Here is a 24,467-nt window from a genome sequence, read left to right on the forward strand (position 1 = left end):
TTTTGTGCACTGGGCTACTAATTTATATATATGTATATATATTAGAGGCCCCGTGCATGAAATTCATGCACTCAAGGGGTGAGGGGGAGGTCCTGCACCCTCTTGCATCCAGGAGTTCTAGGGGGATGTCCGACTGACAGCTTAGGCCCGCTCTGCCTAAGCCATCAGTCAAACATCCTTAGCCTGGACAGGGGAGAGGCTCCCACCACTGCCGCTGCACTCGCCCAGCCGTGAGCCCAGCTTCTGGCTGAGCGGCACTCCCCATTGGAGCACACTGACCACCAGGCGAGCAGCTCCTGCGTTGAGCGTCTGCCCCCATGGTGGTCAGTGTGTGTGATAGCGACCAGTCGTTCCGCTGTTTGGTCAATTTGCATATTAGTCTTTTATTATATAGGATATATATACTGAGTGGCCAGATTATTATGACCACCCCAGTACTTCGTTGGGCCACCTTTTGCCTTCAATACTGTGGCGATTCTTCTTGGCATTGACTCCACGAGATGTTGAAAGGTGATGCGAGGAATCTGACACCATGCCTAATGAATAGCACTGTCCAGTTCTGTGAGATTTGACGGTTGTGGAACCAGCTGCCTGATGTCTCTTTTAACTTCATCCCACAAATGCTCAATTGGATTGAGATCTGGTGATTGTGGGGGCTACCTAAGCAAGGTAAAGTCTCCCTCATGTTCTTGAAACCACTCCTGCACAATACGAGCACTGTGGCATGGCGCATTGTCTTATTGGAAGAAGCCATCTCCATTGGGATACACCATCAACATGATAGGATGAACTCGATCAGCAATGATACTTAGGTATATTGTGCTATTCAGACGTTGTTCCACATGAATTAAAGGGCCAAAATCATGCCAGGAAAACATGCCCCAAACCATAACACTGCCCGCACCAGCTTGAAGGGTTGTACTCATGCATGTGGGGTGCATGCTTTCATGCTGTTTCCATGAAATTCTCACTCTGCCATCTGCATGATGCAACTGGAAACATGATTCATAGGACCACATGACTTTTTTCCAATGCTCGACTGTCCAATCCTTCCTTGTGTTCCTGTGCGAATTGGAGACTTGGTAACTGCAGACAGCAAAGGTGTTTGAACAGGCCTTCAGCTTCCATATCCCATACGATGCAGTATATGGCTAATTTGCCTACAAATGTCAGGTGGTCATAATAATCTGGCCACTCAGTGTATATTCTATATAATAAAAGCCCAGTGGCCAAATGGCAGAACGACTGGAATGACCGGAACCACAGCCCCTTGCCCAGCCGGCCCCACCCCCGATCAGCCCCCATTGGGGTGGGCCAACTGGACCCCACCAGTGCACAAATTCATGCACCGGGCCTCTATTAAACCTTCTTTATTAAAAGGATTCTATTTTTCAAAGTTTTTTGTCAGTCTTACATATGATTTGGATGACATTGCTCATATTTTTTTTAAATCATAAATTCAACTTATTTATTTGATATAGGACTCTAATATATATGGGGTTATTCAGATTTTTTTATTTCTTCTTGTGTCATTTTTGGTAATTTTGTCTTTCAAGGAATTTGGCTATTTTTCCTATGTTGTCAAATTTATTGTTTAAAAGTGTTCATTTTATTCTCTTATCTTTTAAAGTGGCTGTAGAATCTACAGTGATAATGACTTATCACTGATATTGATATTTTATGTCTTTTTTCTTGATTAATTTGGGCTTTATCAATTTTATAGATTTTTCCAAATAACTAGCTTTTGTTTCATAGATTTTTCTCTATTGTTGGTTTTCTTTTTCATTTATTTCTGCTCTCATTTTCATTATTTCCTTCATTCTATTTGGGTTGAACTGCTTTTCTTTTTATAGCTTCTTAATGTGGAAATTTACATGTGATATTAAACATTTTTTCCTCTCTAACATAAGCATTATAATCTAAAGTTTGCACTTATCACTGCTTTAGCTGCATCCCACAAATTTTGATATTTTGTTTTCACTTTAAACTATTTTCTAATTTCCTTTGTTATATCTTCTTTTATCCAAAGATATATACACAAAATTTAAATATATAAGAAAATGAAATAATACTTTATTTGTATTTGTTACCTATTTTTTACTTAACAGTAATATCGAGAACATCTTTTCATTAAATAATTTTCTGCAGCATCATTTTTAATGAGTGCATAGTTTTGCACATTATAGGTATATTATACAAAATTTATTTAAACCAAGCTCCTATTGTTGGATAGCATGGTTGTTTCCAATTTTTCAGAATTATATAATTTATTATGATAAATATCCTCATATATTAATCATTGTGCAATTAAGAATTTTTGTCTTTGTATTATTTTCTGTAAGTTGAATTTTTGGGTAATGATGTCCTTTTTCAAGGCAGTTTCCCATTTTCATATTGACTTCTTGGGCCTAAGCCTACATTCTTTTACATGATTGAATTAATTTATTTGGTAAACTTTCTGCTGTTTAATTTTCTTTAAGGCTTTTTATTTGTTGGTAGATGATTTTTGCAGAAAATTTTATTAAATATTTGTACTGAAGAGACCAAATATTGATATTTGTTTCTTGGTAAGATTTTTATTCCTATAGGCTGCATCAGCTCATAGTTGTGGCTATTTGGCATTCACAGTGATGAAAAATACTTAAACTGCCAACATGTGAAATTGAGGGGGTATTATATAAAGCTTATGGATTTTTAGGCTCTTGCAAATTGGAAATCTGGCAACACTGGGCCAGCATTCCTACATGGTAAGAATTAGTGGGAAAGGAGTAATTACTTTAGATACACATGCGTTTTCCATTTCAGTACAGTTCTCACTCAGCCACTGCCATTGATTAGAAAACAGATTGACTTAGAGGTATTTGGGTTCACAATCCCTGATTTGATAAGATAGAGCCTTTTAGGAAACTAATGTTAGTCATGTATAGGCAAACCGTGATTTATCATTCCAGACCATTGGCATGGGCTCTCTACCAGGTGTACCAGTTAATAATGTGGATTTTGTAATCTAAGAAAACACAATAATTTCAAGGGAAACATCAAAAGTGCTTTATTCAAAGTAACATCCATCGCTAGCTACACATTTCCCCCATCTTTCAGGTAATTTGTGGATACTGTCCCAATAGAACTTTTCTTGTTTTGAGGTAAACCATTCAGAGAACCAATTTTCCACTTCTTCGTACGTTTTGAAGTGCTGCTCAGAAAGTGCGTGTGCCATCAATTGGAACAAATGGTAATCTGAAGGAGCAAGGTCTGGTGAATACAGCAGGTGGGTTAATACTTCCCAGGCAAGACCTTTTAATGTGTCTTTAACTGGTTTTGAAGTGTGTGATGGTGCATTATCATGAAGCAAAATTACTTTGCCGTGTCTTCTGGCCCATTCTGGTCATTTCACGATCAAAGCGTGGTTCAAATTGATTATTTGTTGTCAGTAGTGATCAATATTAACGGTTTCATCTGATTTTAGAAGCTCATAATACACCACACCTTCCTGATTCCACCAAACGCAGAACATTGTCTTCTTTCTGAAGCGATTTGGCCTTGAAGTCGATGTTGATGGTTGACCTGGATCAACCCATGATTTTGAGCGCTTGAGATTCCCCAAATAAATCCACTTTTCATCGCAAATCACAATTCGATGCAAAAAAGACTTTCTTTCATGCCATTGAAGCAACATTTTACTGATGACTTTTTGGTTTTCCATTTGTCTTTCATTCAGTTGATGTGGCACCCATTTTCCTTCCTTTCAAATCTTTCCCATTGCTTGTAAACAATCAGAAATTGTTTGCTGAGCAACATTTAATCTTTCTGCAAGTTGTTTTTGAGTATGACATGCATCTTCATTCTATAATGCTTGTAATTGTTGGTCTTCAAACTTTTTCAGTTGACCTGGATGTTCTTTGTCTTTCACATCAAAATCATCACTTTTAAAGCATTTAAACCAGTGTTCACAAGTGTCTTGAGATGGAGCATGTTCACCATAAGCTTCCCAAAGTATAGGATAACTTTCAGCAGCACTTTTCTTCAAAGCAAAGTAATGAATTAAAACTTTCTGCAAATGATCTTTTTTGGGGGCATGAAATTAGACATTTTTAAGCATAAAAATAGCTATGATGTTAACACCTTCAGAAAAGTTGACATGTGAAGTTTTGAAGCTTGCTGTCAATACAACAAAATAGCATACATATCAAATCACATATATATCAACATATGTGTAACTCCATCTATTGAAAAAAATCCGCATTATTAACCGGTACACCTGGTACATGCAGACATGGAAATGTTCCAGTGTCCATGCCTAGTATTCTGTTATGTCTCCTTCTGCTTCCTTCTCCAAGAAATTCTACACTCCCATTTGGTACCCTATCAGATTTATACTTCCAAAAGGAAACTCCACTTTTTTGAGACACAGAACAGAGATCATCACTATGCTTCAATAAACATGAGTTTTTCTAGGCAAACATTACCTCTAGAATTAAGCAAACATAATGTCTCTCCAATTTTTCAGTTCTCCATTTTAAGGGTATATTGAAGATAAAGGTCTCGCCCATCAGCCTTTTTAAAATATATATTTTTATTGATTTTAGAGAGGGAGAGATATAGAAACATCAATGATGAGAATCATTGATTGGCTGCCTTCTGCACGCCCCACACAGTGGATTGAGCCCACAACCCCAGAATGTGCCCTGACCTCCTGGTTCATAGGTTGATGCTCAACCAGCCCATCAGTCTTTAATTTATGACACAGTTCTGCTGGGACCAAATTATTAATGTGGGATGTTCACTGTTTATGCCCCTGCCCTATGCTACCAGCCAAAGAGAATGCACTAATTACCAGATCAATTTCCTGATTCTTTTTCTTCCTACAGAAAGGGCTTCTTTTCTGCTCAGAAAGAGGTAAGGCCAATCTAGATACTAAAGTGATACAGGAAAGAGATTGTGAGGAAAGGAGGAGAAAAGAGGATGCTCTGTTGAAAGAAGTTGTGATGAATTGTGAATTGAAATGCTCCGGATTGGCAAGCAGAGTGTTAGAAGGAGAGTTAGAAGATGCAAGGGGGTTTTAATAAATACTTTTATGGTCTTTGAATTTGGATCCTCTTTATGGTTTTCAAGAAACGTAAGTAAAGGTTTTGAGTTATTTTGAAATTACTGTTGGCTGTGGGATGCTATTTCTTGACTGACTGCAACCCTGCTCTGAGACCAAGCCGTCTGCTCTAGGTTAACAAAGATTACCCAGGCTTATGAATAGGTTTTCCTTGTTCCTATCCTTCTTACGTTGTGCTATGATTATATTCATTGGCTGTTCGTGAGACAGTGAGTACTGGACACCTGTTTAAACAGATTTAAGCTTGTTCCTTCTGGCCAAGAGTTTTGTTGTGTACCTTTCTTAAAAAAAAAAAAAAAATCCAAGACCTAGACAATTGAGACATATATTTCTGTTCTCCTTTCCTGTTTGTATTTCTCATTCTATGGTTTTTCTGAGTTAGGGAGTCCACATTAAAGGTCATAATGCTTCTGGCTCTAGGATTTGATTTCTTAAACACATCCCAGGTCAACTGGAGTGCTAGAGTTTATTACTTTTTAAAAACCAAACCCCTGCCAAGTGAAAGGAGAGAAGGGCATGTTTAGATGAAAGTGCCTGATGTTCAAATTCTGCAGTCTGTTGACATTTTATTGCTCAATGCAATTTTTCCTACCCTTCGGGGCATTTTGCTTAATGGTTTCCCAAGAACAGTATGAGGAGGCTTCAAAGCAAGCCTCAGGTTTTAGCAACAATGCTCTTATTCTAGTTTATATGAGTCACATGTCCAAAACCTTGTATAAATCTGAAGTTTTTCCTATAAACACTTATGCCCAGAAAATATGGTAAGCCATGTAAACTAGTCATCTTAGATATCACAAACTAATATGGAAATAAACCAGATAATTCTAATATAATAGATTTTTGTGGGGGCTGCGAGAGGGGGGTATACCTAAACTTTATTTATTTATTTATTTTTAATATATTTCTTATTGTTGGTAGTATTACAGATGTACTAAATTAATTCAAGGATCTCTCTCCCTAGTGACCTGATAGTGCCAGCTGTTGGTGTGATGCCTTAAACATTGAATGTTTACAAAGAAACTGAAAGATGATGTATAACCCTAGGAAGTCTGTTCTTTGTGAGTATTTATTCCATGGGTCAAAGTGAATATGAGCAACTTATTAGCTTTAAAGTGGTTCTCATATTTTTTTCTTCCCAAAAGTTTATTGTACTATACAGCTCATTTTTACAAATTACAGTTGTAGCATATATAAATGTCACACACGTTCTGCTAAACAAAACATATCTGACACAAGTTGTATTTTGGACTTATGTTTGTTGTAAGATTGACCAATATAAGAAAGATTAAAGTACATATTATGATCAAATTCAAAATATCAAAATCAATAGCCAAATTATATATTACCCTCATCATATTTTAAATTTTATTTTATTTTTCCCTCATGTGGTTCTCATCTTATTGAACCACATACATACCAATGAAAATGCCTTTATGAGGGAGATATATTTTAGTACTATTATGGTTTTAAAAAATGAAGTGCCGATGCTTGCACTCAAAAAGCTACCAATTCCTCACTTACTGTTATCCATTTCCAGAGCTGACTCTTCCCTAATCTTTCTGTATTTGCCCTGGATTGCAAATGGTCAACTGGGTCAGTCTGAATAGAAGTGTGTCTGGGAAGGCAGGTCCACAGAAACAGTACTTTTGAAGGAGGAAATGCCTGGCATTAATGGTTGTACCAACCTAAAGAAGTACAGAGAGGGATGATGGAATCTGATTCTCTGAGGTTTAACAAACAAAGTATATGCTTTCCTCTGTCTGGAAGGGTGTGCACGTGCTACTTCCAGAAGTGTTGGGAGGCAGCAGGTCTCTCAGGTCGCTGCCCAGCATGCCATGGTTTTCTTCTCCCCATGTTTATTACTGAAAGGCAGAAGAAAGAGCTCTCTTACCTTAAAATAAGAAGAGTTGCTGGAATCACTTCATTGCTGATGGTTTCCAACAAGGTAATCCCCCAGGAACTAACATCAGCCACACCTGCAACAATTAGGAGACTGTGGGGTCTTCACTTGTGTTTAGGAAAATGTTAATACATATCTGAAACTTCATCTGACAGCCAGTATCCAATACTCATTGCACAACAGAGGGAATTTTCAGCCCTGGTTTTTAATTTTCTTTTTTTTCCTGCGGGCTTAGGGATGGACCTCAATGTTATTTTAACTTAGTTTCCTCCAGGCGAGGAGATTTACTTAATTAGGTAGCCAATCAAGAAACCCTGTACTGAACATTTTGTATAGTGCAGGCCGGGTGCTCTGTAGGGTTTGTGGTGTGTCTGGAAAACAAAAGGGGTGTGGGAGGGGTGCTCAGCCTTTTAAACATGTCCAGGAGGGGGCTGAAATAAAGCAACTTTAAAAAAAAGAAAGAATAGTTTATTGATTTTTAGGGAGAGAGGAAGGGGACAGAAAAGAATCATTGATATGAGAACTCAACATCGGCCTCCTGCACGTCCTCTACCAAGCCTGCAACCTGGGCTCCGCCCTGATTGGGAATCGAACTGGCAACCTTTCGGTGCCTGGGATGATGCCCAACCAACTGAGCCATACTGGCCAGGACTAACGTAACTCCTTTTAAGTGTCTACTGGGCCAAGGTAAATTCTAAAACAGGGTCCCAGAATTAGAGGTGTGATTTTTTTGTAGTCGTCAAAATCTGGGGGGGGGGGGGGGGAACAATAGCTAGGAATTCACTGGGAATGCTGCTCTTGTACAAAAAGCAGGAAGAAGGCCTTTCTTGCTTTTCTGATGACTCTGAAGCTTAAGGAAGAATGACTTCCTGCTGGAGCTTTATCATTGCAATCCAGCCATTATTGGGAATGTGACTTCACAGGATTTTTCTAGCAGATGTGTGTACAGATCCAGATAAACCTGGAGGCTCACAGCCACGATGCCAGGACTTCATTCAGATGAGCCACAAAACCGTTCCTTTCTCCTTGAAGTTTTTACAAGCTTTGGAAATCGGCTGTATACAATGAATCTTGCAGGTGGGCCAAAAGAGGCAACCACTGTCAATAACATAATGACTAGGAATTTATCAATCTAACTTAATATTTATTCCCTGGTACTTGCTATTTACTGTCTATAGCAAGTTTGTGAAAATTGTAAGTATGTTTATTTTTAAAAGTCCATCTTTTTCAAGATAGATTAATGATAGATACCTTTTGTAATTTGCTTCCACGTTCTTTGTGCTAAATTAACTTAAAAATGGAGGAAAATGACATAAAGAAGGAACCTAAGGTGAAAGGGGGAAGTATGAGTTATTTACCTATGAACAGCAAAGCTTTTTTTTAAATTTTAAATATATTCTATTGATTTCAGAGGAGAAGGGAGAGGGAACAAGAGATAGAAACATCAATGATGAGAGAGAATCATTGATCCGCTGCCTCCTGCATGCTCCCTATTGAGGATCGAGCCCGCAACTCGGGCATGTGCCCTTGACTGGAATCGAACCTGGAATCATACCTGGGACCCTTCAGTCCACAGGCCAGTGCTCTATCCACTGAGCCAAACCGGCTAGGGCCAGAAAAGCTTTTTGAGTATGGGACAACAAATGCAAAGAAAAACTGGGAAAGCTTAATGTAAAATGAAGCTCTCTTTCATCTTTTATTGATCATTCTTTTCTTTGAACTCAGATAACACTTAACTCATGTTGTAGGATGAGTTTTCCTTGATCACTATTACCTCTCCCTGCACGGCTGGCCCCTCTTTCTCTCCCACTAAGCCAAAAGCTAGTCCTTAAGTCTGGAATTTATGGGACATAAGGAAACAGAATATGGCTTTTTGTGATATAACTCAAGTCGGGGAAGAAAATAAAGACTCAGCATAAGTTACACGCACCATACATCCCAGCACTAAGTTCATCTTAACCGAGAGGTCAAAAGGCCTGTACCACCTCCATGCCTAGGACCTTAAGCACCATCCTCACTCCACCCCACCACCACACCTAGCAAGGGGAGGAGAGAAAGGAGAACAGAATAGACCATGCTGAGTGTTTAACTCTACAGGTGGTTGAACCTTGAATAGGGTGGGCAAATAAAAGGAGGAGGGTGTGAGAAGGAAGGTCAAGGGTGTGTCAGTTAAAGCCATCTCAGTAGCAGCCATCAAAATGGGATAGATGTGCAAGGGACTTATTGGGGCAAAGTAGGCTGGAGAGCCTTCAGACACTGAGGCAGGGCTGACACCTGGGAAGGGAGAGGGGGAAGGAGGAATTGGGCAGGAAGCTCCTCAGACAGCAGCACATTTTGGAGCAAGCTTTGGCCAGGTTAAGGGGAGTCCCAGGCCACAGGTGTCCCTTAGAAGAGGACCCTGGGAGGATATACCCTGGCTCTACTACCTCTGCTGTGCTCAGTACCTGGCTAAGAAAATTTGGGGGAAGCGTGGCCTTGGGGTGACTGCCACAGCAGAGCTGAAGGTGCTCCTCACAGCAGGATTTTGAAGAGAGTTCAGCGGGGTGAACTTCACAGCCACACCAAGGAGTAACAGGGTGCTGGCACAGGAGTTAGAAGGCCCTGAGAGTCTAGGACTAAGGTGCTGGGCCTGGGTTAGAGCAAGAAGATAAGCTGAATAACATAGAGAACTCACTTTGGCATCTCTGCCCACTTGTCTGTGGTTTGGAAAATACTGCTTGATCAAGTTCAGAATTGAATCAGCATTTTCCAAGATGCTCTGAGTGGGATACACTACCAGGAAGGCCATTTGGCTGTGGATATGTAGTGTTTATAACTGTGATTCTCATTTTGACACAGTCTCATTACATGGGGACATGGGCAGCCAATCACTGTATCTAAGTACTATATTTGTCTGCCTCTGTTAAATGGGAACCTTACAGGGTCCCTGCCTGGCCTCAGCCAAACCAAAAGTGATTTCTCTCTCCTTCAACAACACCCCTCCCTGAGCCCCCACCTCATATCATCCCTTGTCTTGCACCTTACATGTGTGTGCATGTAATTTCTACTGTCTTCAAAAGACAACAAATAACTTAAAGGTAACAGTTGTCTTACACTTTAAATCAGCTTGGCCTTGTACATACAATCGGTGTAGGTTTCAAGATCAGTTAAACAGAATGGGCAGGATTGAGCAGGTAGGGGGGTAAGGTGGGAGAAAATGATGGGAACATTTATTTCCATCTACTTATTTTCAGAAGGTCTAGGGGTGGCCTATAATAGAAGACACAGATGTGTTACAACCCTTAAAAAACAATAATGAAGTCAGAACAAAGGAAGGGGGTGGATTTGAGTGAGAGTGGCATACTAAAGAAAATGAAGCTAAGGATTGCTACTGAGATTGAATGCAAACTTTGCTTTTGACCTTTTCCTGGCAGGCGAGACAAAAAGGAAAACACAAGTTATATAAGGTTCTTATTAGCTAATAAAAAGAACATGCCAGTTTTTCTATAGTAGAAGATTTTTTTCCCCTAGCACTAAGTCTAAGAAGCATTTATTTTATGACCCCTTATAGAGCCATTGGCTTCTTAAACATATGATAGTTTCAATAAGTTTTATAAAAAATATTTAGAAACTTTTTTCTATGTGGCTATTTCTTATATTGATTTTTGGTAAATGCCATAGTTCAGAGAAGACATTTCTTTGGGGACGTAGAATGCTGTTCAATCATCAGCAATGAAATGAGGGTGATGGATTACACCTGGGCCTACAGCCTATGGAAGGATCCTGGGAACAGTATGTTACAATAATAATGACTACAGGCTACTGCATTAAGTACCAGTTTGACATTAGCAAACAAATGAAATTGTATTCAAACAGAATATATTAGCTGCATTTCCTTGAAATTTGGCTAAATAGTTCTGCACTGACACATTTTAATTTGACACTGGGCCTTCATATAGTAGAACAGTCTAAATTCCATACAAAATTGACTGTAGTAGGTCTCACACTCATGTTGAGAAATCACACTGGGGGATGTGAAAAGTGTTCTTCCCATTTACAAATCAGTTTAAGCACCGAAAGCAATTACACAAGTTTCTTTTTGCACTCTGAGATTCTTCAGGACTTGAACATGCTAATATGTTGCCACAGACTGGGTACCCTGGTAAGGAGACTCTGACCTTGAGATTAGTGCTCAGGAATCAATACCTATGGAAGCGAAAAGGAGGGAACAGGGTAAGGCAGAGGAAGAAATTGACCACACCCGTGGAAAGTTCTGGCACTGGGATGGCTTTTTGGAGTTGTCTTAAGTTGGGTGAAGGGCTGGGCCTGCATAGCCCCATGCTGGCCAGTCAATGGATACAGGCTGCCTTGGGAAGAGACGTGCTCTTGGGCAACATAAGTCTCTTTGGCCAAAGGCCATTCCCTGGGGCCAACACCTGAGGGCTCTGGGCAGCAGCAATGCCAGCAGCTGGGGGAATAAATCCTTTGTTTCTGAAAGGTGCATGCATCACAATGTATTATAGAATTTTGTATGCACTGTTTACTACACTAGCAAAACATTCTTTAATCCTGGAGAACAGCCAAATAGCCCCTAGACCCGTGGTCAGCAAACTGCGGCTCACGAGCCACATGCAGCTCTTTGGCCCCTTGAGTGTGACTCTTCCACAAAATACCACGGCCTGGGCGAGTCTATTTTGAAGAAGTGGCGTTAGAAGAAGTTTAAGTTTAAAAAATTTGGCTCTCAAAAAGAAATTTCAATCGTCGTACTGTTGATATTTGGCTCTGTTGACTAATGAGTTTGCCGACCACTGCCCTAGACTGAATGGTGGATAGAATAAAATTTGTGAAATGTTGCTTTATTCTAATAACCTGGATGCATACTCTTTATTCTGTATGATGAAAACATCAATTAGATTTTATATTTAGCTACCCCTGCCAGAAGCCAGAACGTCAGTGACTTAGTCAGTGAAGAGAGCTCATTGTACTCACGTAAATATCAAGCAGGACAGTCCAGGGCTTATGCAGCTGCTCCCGGAATGAAGTTCTTTCTCCTCCTGTCTCTTGCTTTTCTGGCATGGTTACTCTAGTTCTCATGGCTGCAAGGGGTGCTGCTCTACCCAGGAGGAGAAGAAGGGTGAAGTGCCAGGGGTGAAAGATAAGGGCCAGGCAAGTCTCTTGCTTCACGAAGTTTTCGAAAGCATCACTCTGATCTCTACTGACTTTTCATTAGCCAGAGCCGGGTCACATGACCATTCCTAATCAAGGGCACCTGGGAAAGTAATTTTACCTGAGAACATTTAGCTGACTCCTCTGATTAGGAGGAAAGGGAGGAAGGATATTGAGAAGGCAACTAGCACTGCTTACCACCAGTAATAGAATTTAAATTCTTCCTTCTTTGGTCCTAATTGACTGGACAACTGCAAGAACAAATTCCATAGAAAGAAAAGATAAATATGATTATAAAATATAGATATAAATATGAGCGCAACATCACAACAGATTGCTCTACTTTGCAAATTTATCCTGTTTAACGCAGGCTTTCTTTATTTCATCAAAATCACTATGCATTTATTACCAGAGATTGATGGTTGCATTTCTGCTGCTTGGGACAAAGCTCTGCACACTGTAGGGATTCAGTGTGTGTGTGTGCGTGTGCATATGCATGTGCGTGTGCGTGTGTGCGTAAACAGAGGGATATATTGGTATGCAATACAGCACTGTACTGTGTAATGAGGTCATGAAGTATATCATGTATCTTGCTGGCATATTATGGGGAGCCCCTGCAGCGGTGAATGGGGGATGGGTTTTAGCTTTTGCTTTGGAGTGCTTTTGTCTTGGTTATGCCACTGCCAGATGGGTAACTTTCTGATGATTTCACTTCTATAAACATAGATTTTTAGGAAATTTAGAGAAATACCAATGGGAAAGCTAGTCTCATTATGATTAACCATAGAAGTGCAATGACCCCATCCTTTATTTTAAAAAAATTATTGCTCTGTCTTCTACCTATCTCATCCAGAAAATCTCACTTTTTATAATTATTAAATATAATTTTCTACATATGAAGTAATAGTATTGAATATGATTTTCACTCTATAGCCACATTAAATAAACATGCGTGTCATATCTCCAGGGACACTTCCCTAAAACGCACAATAGTCTCTTCTCTATGCCCTGTCCCAGGTTTAGGGGCACACCATTCTCCCCTCTCCTTGAGGACGGGTCCTTTTTACCAAACTGTCTTCTCAAATACTGTCTCAATAGACAGTTCACGGCACCATTAAATTAAAAAACAGAGACGCAGGTGAATGCCCGGAGATTCTGCCTTTCTAACATGCTCCCAGCTGATGCCAATGCCGACTTCTGAGTGCACTGAGTAGCAAGACACTGGATTTCAAGCTTGGCTGCATATTGGAATCCTGGGGAAGTTTGTATATATGCAGATAGTTGGGCTCCACCCCAAAGAGCAGGATTTATTTGTTACGGGGTTCAGTTTGGGCATCAGGTTTTTAAGAGCTCCCCCAGGTGATCTTAATGTGCAGCAAAGTTTAAGAACCACTGTAAACACCAGGTAGAATATTTTTCCCCCATGATCCCTCCACATGCACAGTTTAGTAGCCTTATTTATCCTTATACACCCCACTATGGTTGGTACTCAGGTCTAGGGCTTTACTATCCAAGGAGAGACTGCATTCTTGGTATGGGCTCGATAGGAGTTTGTTGACTATATCAGCATATAGAAAGATGCTTGTTTTACTTACAGGCTCTGGCAAGGCGGGAGAGGTGATTTGCTTTTCATTGTAAACATGGGTCCAGCCCTAACCAGTTTGGTTCAGTGGATAGAGTGTCGTCCTGTGGACTGAAGGGTCCCAGGTTTGATTCCGGTCAAGGGCATGTACCTTGGTTGCAGGCACATCCCCAATAGGGGGTGTGCAGGAGGCAGCTGATTGATGTTTCCCTCTCATTGATGTTTCTAACTCTCTATCCTTCTCCCTTCCTCTCTGTAAAAAATCAATAAAATATATTTTTTAAAAAAAAAAACAACACATGGGTCTAGCACATTTCTATTTACTGCAATTCCTTTGCCAGCTTCTTCCAAGGATGGGCCTATATAAAGGGTTCAGAGATCTTGGGAACTGAGGGCAGAGAAGAGAGAGGGGCAAAGGGAAGGGGGATAATAGCAAAGATGAAGGGGAGAGAGAATAAGGGAAGGCAGGGGAGAGGGAAAGAGAGAAAAGGGAGGAGAAAGGGGTGGAAGAAGAAGAATTGGGAAGAAATAAGAAGAAAAAAAAAGATGGATATAAAGGTATTGAAAAAAATCCTATCCTATATAATAAAGAGGTAATTTGCAAATTGACCCTCACACCCTCACATCACAAGATGGCCGCCCCCAAGTTGTTACAAGATGGCTGCAACCAAGTTTTCACAAGATGGCCACCCCACATCATCACAAGATGGCCACCCCCACGTTGTCACAAGATGGCTGCCCCACATTGTCACAAGATTGCTGGCAGGGGAGGGCAGTTGGCGGCAACCAGGTCTGCAGGGGAGGGCAGTTGGGGGGACCAGGCCTGCAGGGGAGGGTAGTTGGGGGCGATCGGGCTGGCAGGGGAGCAGTTAGGTGTCAATCAGGCCTGCTGGGGAGTGGTTAGGGGGCTATCAGGCTGGCAGGCAGAGTGGTTAGGGGCAATCAGGCAGCCAGGCAGGCGAGTGATTAAGAGCCAGCAGTCCCAGATTGTGAGAGGGATGTCCCCCAAGGGGTCCCAGATTGGAGAGGGTGCAGGCTGGGCTGAGGGACACCCCCCCCCCAGTGCACGAATTTCATGCACCGGGCCTCTAGTTGTTAGACAAATTACTAACCATCCTCTGTAAGAGGTGACACAAAGCTCAACAAACTTATGTTCTCATAGGAAACAGGAAAAATTTAGAAAACTGTATAATAGTAAAAGAGTAAAGGAAAATAATACCAGAGATAACACAGAACACATACACAAATCTATCAACAAATGAGAGTTATAGGCAATAGACAGAATGAACGCTATTTATATGGGGAGAAATTGTAATAACCCCGTTGTAACGAATTCCTTATCCTTACTTGGCTTTATCAACTTAACATTAAGCATAAAGGTGGCATCTGAAGAAATAACATTTAACCTAATTTATATCAGGGAGTCTTTCAGAGAATTATATAAATATTTATTTTATAGTTATTTCCTCTAGTCTGGACTATCTAGGATGTTGCTTATGAATATTCACTTAGAGGAAAAAGCACCACAATTCTTAAAATTTACTTGAAGATACCCTTTGATGGTTTTGTTCCTGCTACCCTCTCTGTGCTGTACATCTAGAACATTCTTATAAGGATTGATGTCTTGATACTAATGTTTTATGAGAATAAATAATTGGAACTCAATCCATCCAAAGTGGTGAAGGTTTGGTTTCTTGTTATTGTTTCTAAGAAACGTTCTTCATTTGATGTGTTGAACTTTGGCAATACAAGTCCCTTTAGTGACATAAAAGAAGCCAGTCTTTAAAAGATGCTGACAGATGTTGTGATAGTTTTTTACAATGGAGCTGTTTCCTGCTCCACTGCATGTAATTAGACATGCAGACAGAGCTTTCCCCAGCTTACTGCCCCAAAGGGAGGGGTTGGGGCCAGCACCGCAAAGCTCTCCTTACTAAAAGGAAACACTTTTAACATGTGAATGTCTTGATTTCTATAAAGAAATGTTTTCATTTTTTTTAAATTCTGCATAAAACTAGGTTTATGGTAATGAAATATCATTTCTATGAAGTTCAAGCAAACAATGTATCCCCTTCATAAGGAACTTGGATGGTAAAGATATTTTCCACATAAGCTTTAAGGACCTGCATTTTTAGTGTCCTAGCAACATCATCCAGCACTCACTGCATTGTCTTGCAGTCTGGCTCATCTGAATCTGCTCAACTTCCCTGTTTTACCTTTTACAAATTCTTTGCTTTTCTTTGGTTAGTACTGTGGTATTTTAAACGATAGTGTTAATCGTCAAATTGCCAGAGTTTTCTAGGTTGAGGTAGTATCTCTTTCTTTCAAACTCTAGAGATTTCCTTTGCTATATTTAATTGGGAACTCTGTGTCTGGCTTATAAAATCTGCAGAATACCCAGCCCAACGTCAACATTCAAGTTTAAAAACACAGTCTTAGAACAAAACGGTGGCCTCTGGGGGACACAGCACTCTCAGGGTCTCCTTCCTTTGCGGACCCCCTTCTAGAGCTAATTCCCTAAGGTTGGCTCTTGTGTGATCCCAGCATCATGTCCTCTGTACCAAGCAGAAAACACAGGAATCTAAATTCCATGTGTGCTTGCCATATAGTCTCTATTAGAGGCTCAAGCACTAGAACAGAGCAGTGAAATCTGAGGAAGCAATCAAAGGGGGCACAATCAAGGGGCCAAAATCAGAACAGGGCATCTCATTTGACGAAAAGACAATCTGAGAAACGCACAACCACACGTGGAACCAGGTTCCAACAACAGAAACTCACAGGACAAGAACAGAGCAAATGGGCTGAAATTTATAGACATGCTGCTCTGTAAGCTGGAAGGAACCTACCTTCTAGATGTGTAGGTAGTCCAGTGTTGCCCTTTCCCAGGTTTACCAAGGAGGCAATATCTTTTACCCAAGACCAAAGAATTGTCCACAAGGAGAGCCAACACCACAACTCCTGTTTCCTGTGTGCTAGTCCAGTGGGCAATGTACTAAGGAGATAGCATAGTGCTGGACAGATGGATAAAGTGTAATGGAGACGGTGAGAAAATGTGTACCAAAGCCAATTCTTGCATTTACCTTGGACACAGGACTTAAACTTTCTGAAGTTTCATTTTCCAATTTATAAAATGGGAGTAATGTCTGCACATAAGTGAGGTTGGTGCATAAAAGGCACTTAAATATTAGCTCCTTCTTCTATACCTCATTGCATCTCATGAAGACCAAGTTTTTCAGATGGCCCACATATGCAAAATGACTTCCTAATTTGCTCCCGTGGCTTATTTTGTCCGCAGGATACAGAATGCTCCACATTTGACTGCAGTGACATTGCTAGTAACTGTTTATTCGTGGCATACAGTGCTCTTTCCTACTGGTAAGAACATATTGCACTTTAATACTAAAATCTGACAGGGCCTCTTGTAGGCAGGCTCTGCCAACACTGTGCAAATAAAACTCTTGAAGTTTCAACAGAAATATATTTTTACGTGATAAGATGAAATCTCATGGAACTTACTGCTTCCATCCATGGATTGAAAAAGCTACATCAATAGGGCTGTTATAAACTCAGGCTCCACGCTGTCTCCTAAAGGGATTAGACAAGCTTCATAATGTGCAAGAGGCAGAAAAAAAAGTGACCCAAGAAGGGGCTAAATCCTCAGTTGTCATTAGTATTTTCTCATGTCAACGCTGTGATTTGAAAAGACAGAGGAATTGACTTATTTTATATACTTGTTTGATCCTTTAGTACTTAATGAAAACTAGAATGTTTTATTTGATCCCTGTGGGAACACAGCTAAACTGGGCAGTTTGTTCCTGAAATAAAATAGCAGCAATCACAATACTCTCAGAGTCCCTTAGAAATCAGATCAGAGATTTATTAGAAAGTAGGTGTCCCCAGCTTATAGGTGGCTGTTAACATTGTTTTATTTCCTTGATACAAAAAGTAGAAATGCCAGAAAAATGTTCTTGACAGAAAACAATATCACTGGCCTGGTCTCATTGAGATGCCGAGCCCAAACTGCCCATATTATGGGGAAAGGGAAGTTCAATCAACATTAGCAAACACTCATGCAATTGATAAAATACAAAACGGTGTCAGTGGCTTGGTGAATGTCTCTTTAAAAACAAGTTATATATACAAATGTCACCCCCCAAAATGTGTCTTCTATAGATTTAAGGCACCCTGAAACTCCATTCTGCTGCTGGCGAGGCATTGTTCCCATGGTTCTATTTCCACAGAGGAGAGTCCAGTTTCCAATGGTGTCCAGAGGGCAGCGATGGTAAAAAAGTGATTTACAAGAAGAGTTCGTTTGGCTCTGGCTCAGCAATGTGCTTTACGCTGTAGGATTTCTTCATTCTTCTATTGATGTCATTATGCCTAAGCAGAAGAGAAACCACGAGGCCAAAATTAGATAAAACTACGGTCAAGTTACAAGACAATACCACTAACCAATTCACCAAAAATGGAAGTTATCCTCACACAAACCACACTGAAGAACACTTCATTCCAGTAGGCAAATTATTCTCTTTTCATATAAACCACTCTTTGAAAAATAAGTAAAAAATATGTCATAACACACATGGAGTGAACACTTTTAAATTCTCAATTCCAACTGCTGATTGGAATCCAGGTGAAATTCTATAGTCAAGTGAATTTTATCACAAACAAAATAGAAAGTATGTATAATACTGCTGATTTAGTGGAAACATGAGGTATTTGTATTTTATTTACATGGATTCACTGGTGACACCTTTTATTCTCCAATAAAGCTTAATAGCTTCTTCTTGTTGTTGTTAATCCTCACCCGAGGATATTTTTCCATTAATTTTTAGAGAGAATGGAAGGGGCGGGGAGAGACAGAGTGAGAGAAACATCGATATGAGAAAGACACATTGATTGGTTGCCTCAGGCAGGTGCCCCAGCCGGCCAGGATGGAGTCTGCAACCCAGGTGCATGCCCTTGACCGGAATCAAACTCACGCCCCTTCAGTTTGTGGGCTGACGCTCTATCCACTGAGCAAACTGGCTAGGGAAGCTTTAAAGTTATTAATCATTTAAAGAGGATGCGTTTTTGGTGTGTGTGTGATTACTGAGTAGTTTATGTTAGAAGAACACAACTAGGTAAACCAATAGGGAAAAGAAGAAACCAGGGAACAATAATGCTGTTTTCCCCTCAATACTTGGTATCTAATAAGTCTGTGGAAAGAAGTACCAGCTGAACACTTGTAACAGTTTTGTTTTTTAGGTGAATTGCCCTCTGGGTAGATGCACTCATTTTCATGGGATATTAGTCCCATCCTCCGGATAAAATCTTCCAGAAAGGAGCCATCTCCTGAGAGCCAGAAGGCCTCCATGTTACCAATTCCTCCTTGTTGCTACATCAGACAAAAACAAGCTCTCTCTGGTAATGGTCCTTGCTAGCAAGAGGACATAATTGGATGGAGAACTCCAAGTACGGTCTTATAACCTCAAAATCATGCTTGCTTACAAAGACCATGCAGTCTATTCTTAGTGTTTTTATTATTATTACTAGAGGCCCAGTGCACGAAATTCATGCACAGGGGGTGTGTGTGTGTCCCTCAGCCCAGCCTGCACCCTCTCCAATCTGGGACCCCTTAAGGAATGTCCCGCTGCCCATATAGGCCCGATCCCGGTGGGGGGTGACCAGGCCACTGGGATTGGGCCTAAATGGGCAGTCGGACATCCTTCTCACAATCCAGGACTGCTGGCTCCCAACCACTCGCCTGCCTGCCTGCCTGCTTGATTGCCCCTAACCGCTTCTGCCTGCCAGCCTGATCACCCCCTAACCACTCCCCTGCCTAACTGCTTTGATGCCTAACTGCTCCCCTGCCAGCCCGATTGTCCCTAACTGCCCTCCCCTGCCGGCCTGGTCACCCCTAACTGCTCTCCCCTGACAGACTTGTCGCCCCTAACTTCCCTCCCTTGCCAGCCTGGTTGCCCCCAACTGCCCTCCCCTGCAGGCCTGGGTCCCCCCCAACTGCCCTCCCATGCAGGCCTGGTCACCCCTAACTGCCCTCCCCTGCAGGCCTGGGTCCCCCCAAACTGTTCTCCCCTGCAGGCCTGGTCCCCTCCAACTGTCCTCCCTTGCAGGCCTTGTTGCCCCCAACTGCCCTCCTCTGCCGACCCCATCACCCCTAACTGCCCTCCCCTGCAGGCCATCTTGTGGCAGCCATCTTGTATCCACATGGGGCAACCATCTTTGACCACATGGGTGCGGCCATCTGGTGTGTTAGAGTGACGGTCAATTTGCATATTACCCTTTTATTATATAGGATTATTTTTAATCCTCACCCGAGGATATTTTTCCATTGATTTTTAGAGAGAGTGGAAGAGTGAAGGAAATACAGAAATATTGATGTGAAAGAAAGATCAATTGGTTGCCTCCTGCATGAAGGGCCCAGGCCAGGGAGGAGCCTGCAAGCGAGGTACATGCCCTTGACCAGAATCAAACCTGGGACCCTTCAGTCTGCAGGTTGATGCTCTATCCACTGAGCCAAACCTGTTAGGGCATATTCTTAGTGTTTTAATAAGTATTTGATTATTGTCACAATATGAAAGATGTAATTCTTAATTTTATGTATTCCTCTGAATAGAACTACAGAGAGTTGTCCATGCGTAAAAAAGGGAGGAGGAAAAACCCAGCTGGTTGAAAGACATTGTAAGGACTTCCAATTAAACATGGTGGATTAAATACACACTTTCTTACAAAACAACAGTACATTAAAAAAAGAAAGACATAAAAAAAAGCATAAACCTAAATGAATAAGGGTAATGTGAGAGGAGATGATAACAGACAAAAATGCCAATAATATTTCAGAAACAGGAAGGAGAATGGACAGGTGTAGTGTTTCTGCTTTAACGTAAGAGATACCGTGGTCAAAAACACTAAAAAGAACACTTTCTGCAGGACAAATCCAGAATGATTAGAGCTGAATATATACCCAGCAAAATGTTAATTTGAGGCATTTATCTGAATAATATCAGGCTAATTCAAGCATCCCTGAACCCTTCAATTACTCAGTCCTTAATTACCAGTATTCTAAAGAACAAAAGTATTTCAGTAATTCTAGCATGAATTATTCAGATAATTTGCTGGTCCTTGATTTCATTTTTGGATATAAAATCACATTCTCAGTGACCAAAATTGGAAAGAAGAAAAGGCTTGAATTTAAATCACAGTTTTTCATGTACTCGAATTTGCTGACTCCTCGAGGCATGGATTTCCATAGCCCAGACGGCAACTTAGAGGGTTAGTCTTACATGGTCCCCGGGCATGCATTACATTTCCCCTGATAACCAAGACAGGGGACATTGCTACTTTTGTGGTCCCCTTCCAAGCTTTAGTGAGAGAGCATATCTACAAATCCCAGCTAATGAAAAATGGGGTTCTGGTTCAAAGAACGAAAACTCAAGTACCCAAACCAACACTCCCTGTTGGTAGGTGGACTTGGAGCCAGAAGGCCTAGCTGTAAACAGAGCACACCACTCTTCCTGTGAGATGACAGCCTCCGTCCTGTTTTACTTCGCTTTTGCCCTCTTCTTCCATTTCTTCCCTCTAGCTCTCCCTCTCCCCAAATATGTATGAAGTCCCTAGCGTGTGCCAGCCACCATGCTGGACACTTGGGATACAACTGGGGTTATGATACTGCCATCAGGGGTCACTGTTCTCATGAAGTTCTTGGACCTTTCATGGAATTCACCATTTTTTAATGGTGTCCTCTTTTAATTCTCTCTTGATTATGATCTCGCTGAATGAAGGGACCATGCCTTACTGTGGCACAGCAAAATGCATGGCTTAGAGCTGACGATGTTGTTGAAATGAGTGCGCTGGCAACTCAGGGATGCGGGTCTAGGAACATCCCGTATCTGCACTGACCTCTGCGTGGGAAGGAAAATCCCAAGTGACTGGTTGGAGCAGGGATGCTTGGTGAAGGTATTTGACGGTGCTGAGTCAAGTCTCCATCGGGTACTTTTAAACCTCAAGTAACTTGCTGATTCTTTAAAACTCCAGCCTTAAGAGAGTTCATAGACAGGCACCGCTCTGTTAGTGTGCAAGGACAACCTAGTTGTGGCAGACATGGCACCGTGAGGACTCACACTAGAATGTGTCCCTTTTGGAGTTACACAGTTCAAAACCGGACCCTGGGGGAGTGAGGAAAGGAGAGTGGAATTGGGTGAAGGGAGTTGTGTTCTTAAGTTGTGTGACTACACGGAAACCAGGGTTAGCATGCTGGAAGAAATGTATTTCCGGTGGATGATTTTAGTTTCCAAGGCAGGTCTCCCCCTGCACCTCCTACCTATAGTTCATGAGTGTTCCGCATGTTCATTTCTTGCCTTCCGAAGGCAGTGCTTTACGACAGAACATAGGATCTTCATTGTAATAGCTTTTTATTTTATTTTTCCTGTGTCCCAACTCATTCTACTTTTATATTAAACTCACTGCCTTTCTGTGTCGGAATATGCTTTCTCCTTTTCCCAGGGGGCGCAAGGAGCTTATGAAAAGAAGCTGCATTTGTGAATCATGCTCTCATCAATCCTGAGAGCTCTGGCAGCTTTCAGAAAGCGTCTGCTAAATTGTGCTTGGATGCTGGAAAGATCCAGTCACTTTAAGTATTCCCCATAACATGGACATTTTTCTCTACACAGAGTATCCTACTGGGCAACAGCCAACGGCAATGTACAGCTGTGGCTCCCTTCAGAGGAGAACCTGTCAGGTAATGGAATCGGGAGGAATGGTTCAAGATTGGGCTCTCCTTCCTTCCTCCGAGTCATATGGACAAAGCTTCAGTGTGAAAGGCAGGTTTTCTCTTGGAATCAAATTTGAACCCTAGGGAGGCAGAGGTGGGGGTGGGAGGGACAAGAGTTGTGCAGGGAGCACAGAACACTGGGGAACGTGGGGAGGTGTGGAAAGGAAGGAGACCAGATAGGCTCTGGGAGGGGGCGGGTTCTGGAGCATAGATGATTGATCACCTCAAGTCAGGAATCAACTCCTCCTGACTGACTGGCTCTGGACCCAGAACTAGTATATTAGAAATGAAAAAAAACCACACAAATACTTCAGATGAAGCTTAGACTTAGAAACTATAGTTTTTTTTAAGCAGGAAGTTTAATGTGTATAAAGTGTTACAAAATACCCTTTTAGTAATAGCACGTTAACAAACTTTCCTAAACGGTTACATTGGGAAGATTCTGTCTGCTTTCCTGGGTGTGCTCTAGAACTATGCAATCAACACATGCTCAGAGAGCCTAGAAACGTGCCCATGGCTACTTATATAATCATCCCCGACAGGGATCCTTACAAAGCATGTGGGTTAAAAATAAATACTTCCAGGTCAAACATTTAAGGAAAAGATTAAAATGTGGTCACTTTATTATATCCAGAGACATTATGGCAAAGATGCACTTGCTCAGTAGGATCAGGGATTCCTTTCTGGGCCGAATGCATGTGTCCACTGGGATCTGGAAATGCTGCTCAGTGGGGCTGAGGGTCAAGTTTCAGCCAGGGCCTCACCTCTATGTTCCCAATGTCTTCCACATCTCTGCTCATTTTGCTGTTTAGAATGATGTTCTGATAATATAACAACACGGACAGAAAAGTGTGTGTGTGTGTGTGTATGCACATGCTTGCCAACTGGTGGGGGTGGGCACCCTGAACTCATCTCCTGTTGGGCACAGCAGGGGACCACTGCCACATGCTCTCGTTATCTCGGGCGAAACATATCACTCTGCTGGTGGGGTTGCCGAACGACCTTGAGAGCTATCCACATGTATAATTCTGAGTATGGCTAATTCCTTCACAGGAAAAGCCACACTCATGGTGTTTATTGCTCACTGTCTTAAAGGAGAGTCTATTCTCAAGTTGGTCCTAGGATCGGGAGTCTCCTCATGTTCACCCCTCAGGGCACAGTGCCACTGTGGTCAGAGAGGGTGTGAGTGGTAGTGGTCAAGGGTTAATGCCCTCTGCCCATTCGTAACTGGAACTAATACCCATTTCATTTGCTACAGATCTCAGATAGACTTAAACTCTGGGAAATGGATGGCTTATTGACATTTTAAGACAAGTAATGGCAAACATTCCCCTGGAGTTGTAATAACTCAAAACCAATTTGTCCTTTGTAATAAAAAGTAGAGATAAATCTGACTGTTATAAACAAAGTCATCCTCTGCAGTTGAAACACACTGGGAAAACTGTTCAAAGTAATAGAGTTGAATCTAATTTTAAAAGGCATTGAAATGAAATTTAGATTCTTTCTATCAAGCTGTGACCAATTTAGAAAAAATAAATAGCAAACAGAACCCCCTCACAGCATTGACATTCTTTAAAATGTTGCATTTATTGCCCCCATTTTTTTATTTACCAGGAAAAATAAAAAATTCTCTGGAACTGAAATGTGATTCCAGTGTATGCCTGGAAATGGGGCCCACTGCCTCACCCTTCCTCCCAGGGCTATACTGACAGGGCCATTCAGTGGCATAATGTGTGGAGCCAACGCCAACCCACTGACTGCCATTGGTTTCCAGAGTTATATGATCCTGGCAATCCTGCTACCTGAGAGGGGCCATCTGGCCTTCAAGCAAGTTCTAGGGACAAGATGTGAAGCCATCTCTGGTGGACGAACACCTGGTTCCTTTCCTTCTTGCATCTTTCTATGGGATGCTTTCTCTGTGGGCCCCACAGGCAAAATGCAGCAGGCACTAGAGTTGATTAGGTGTTTT

General features: G+C 41.5%; 1 protein-coding gene across 3 annotated transcripts in view; it reads right to left on the reverse strand.

Moving 5' to 3' along the window:
- Positions 1-17,587: 17,587 nt before the first annotated feature.
- The window catches only part of SNCAIP (synuclein alpha interacting protein), a 137,008-nt gene continuing 130,128 nt past the window's right edge, over positions 17,588-24,467 (reverse strand). For 2 of the 3 annotated variants that reach the window (XM_054714965.1, XM_054714964.1), the window contains exon 12: positions 17,588-18,108. In XM_054714965.1, coding sequence (XP_054570940.1) covers positions 18,024-18,108 — 85 coding nt within the window. In that variant the 3' untranslated portion in view covers positions 17,588-18,023. The remainder of the gene's footprint in view (positions 18,109-24,467) is intronic. The other variant, XM_054714966.1, reaches the window with a different exon arrangement.

The sequence above is a fragment of the Eptesicus fuscus genome, chromosome 4 (genome assembly GCF_027574615.1).
Source record: "Eptesicus fuscus isolate TK198812 chromosome 4, DD_ASM_mEF_20220401, whole genome shotgun sequence".
NCBI classification, from domain to species: domain Eukaryota; kingdom Metazoa; phylum Chordata; class Mammalia; order Chiroptera; family Vespertilionidae; genus Eptesicus; species Eptesicus fuscus.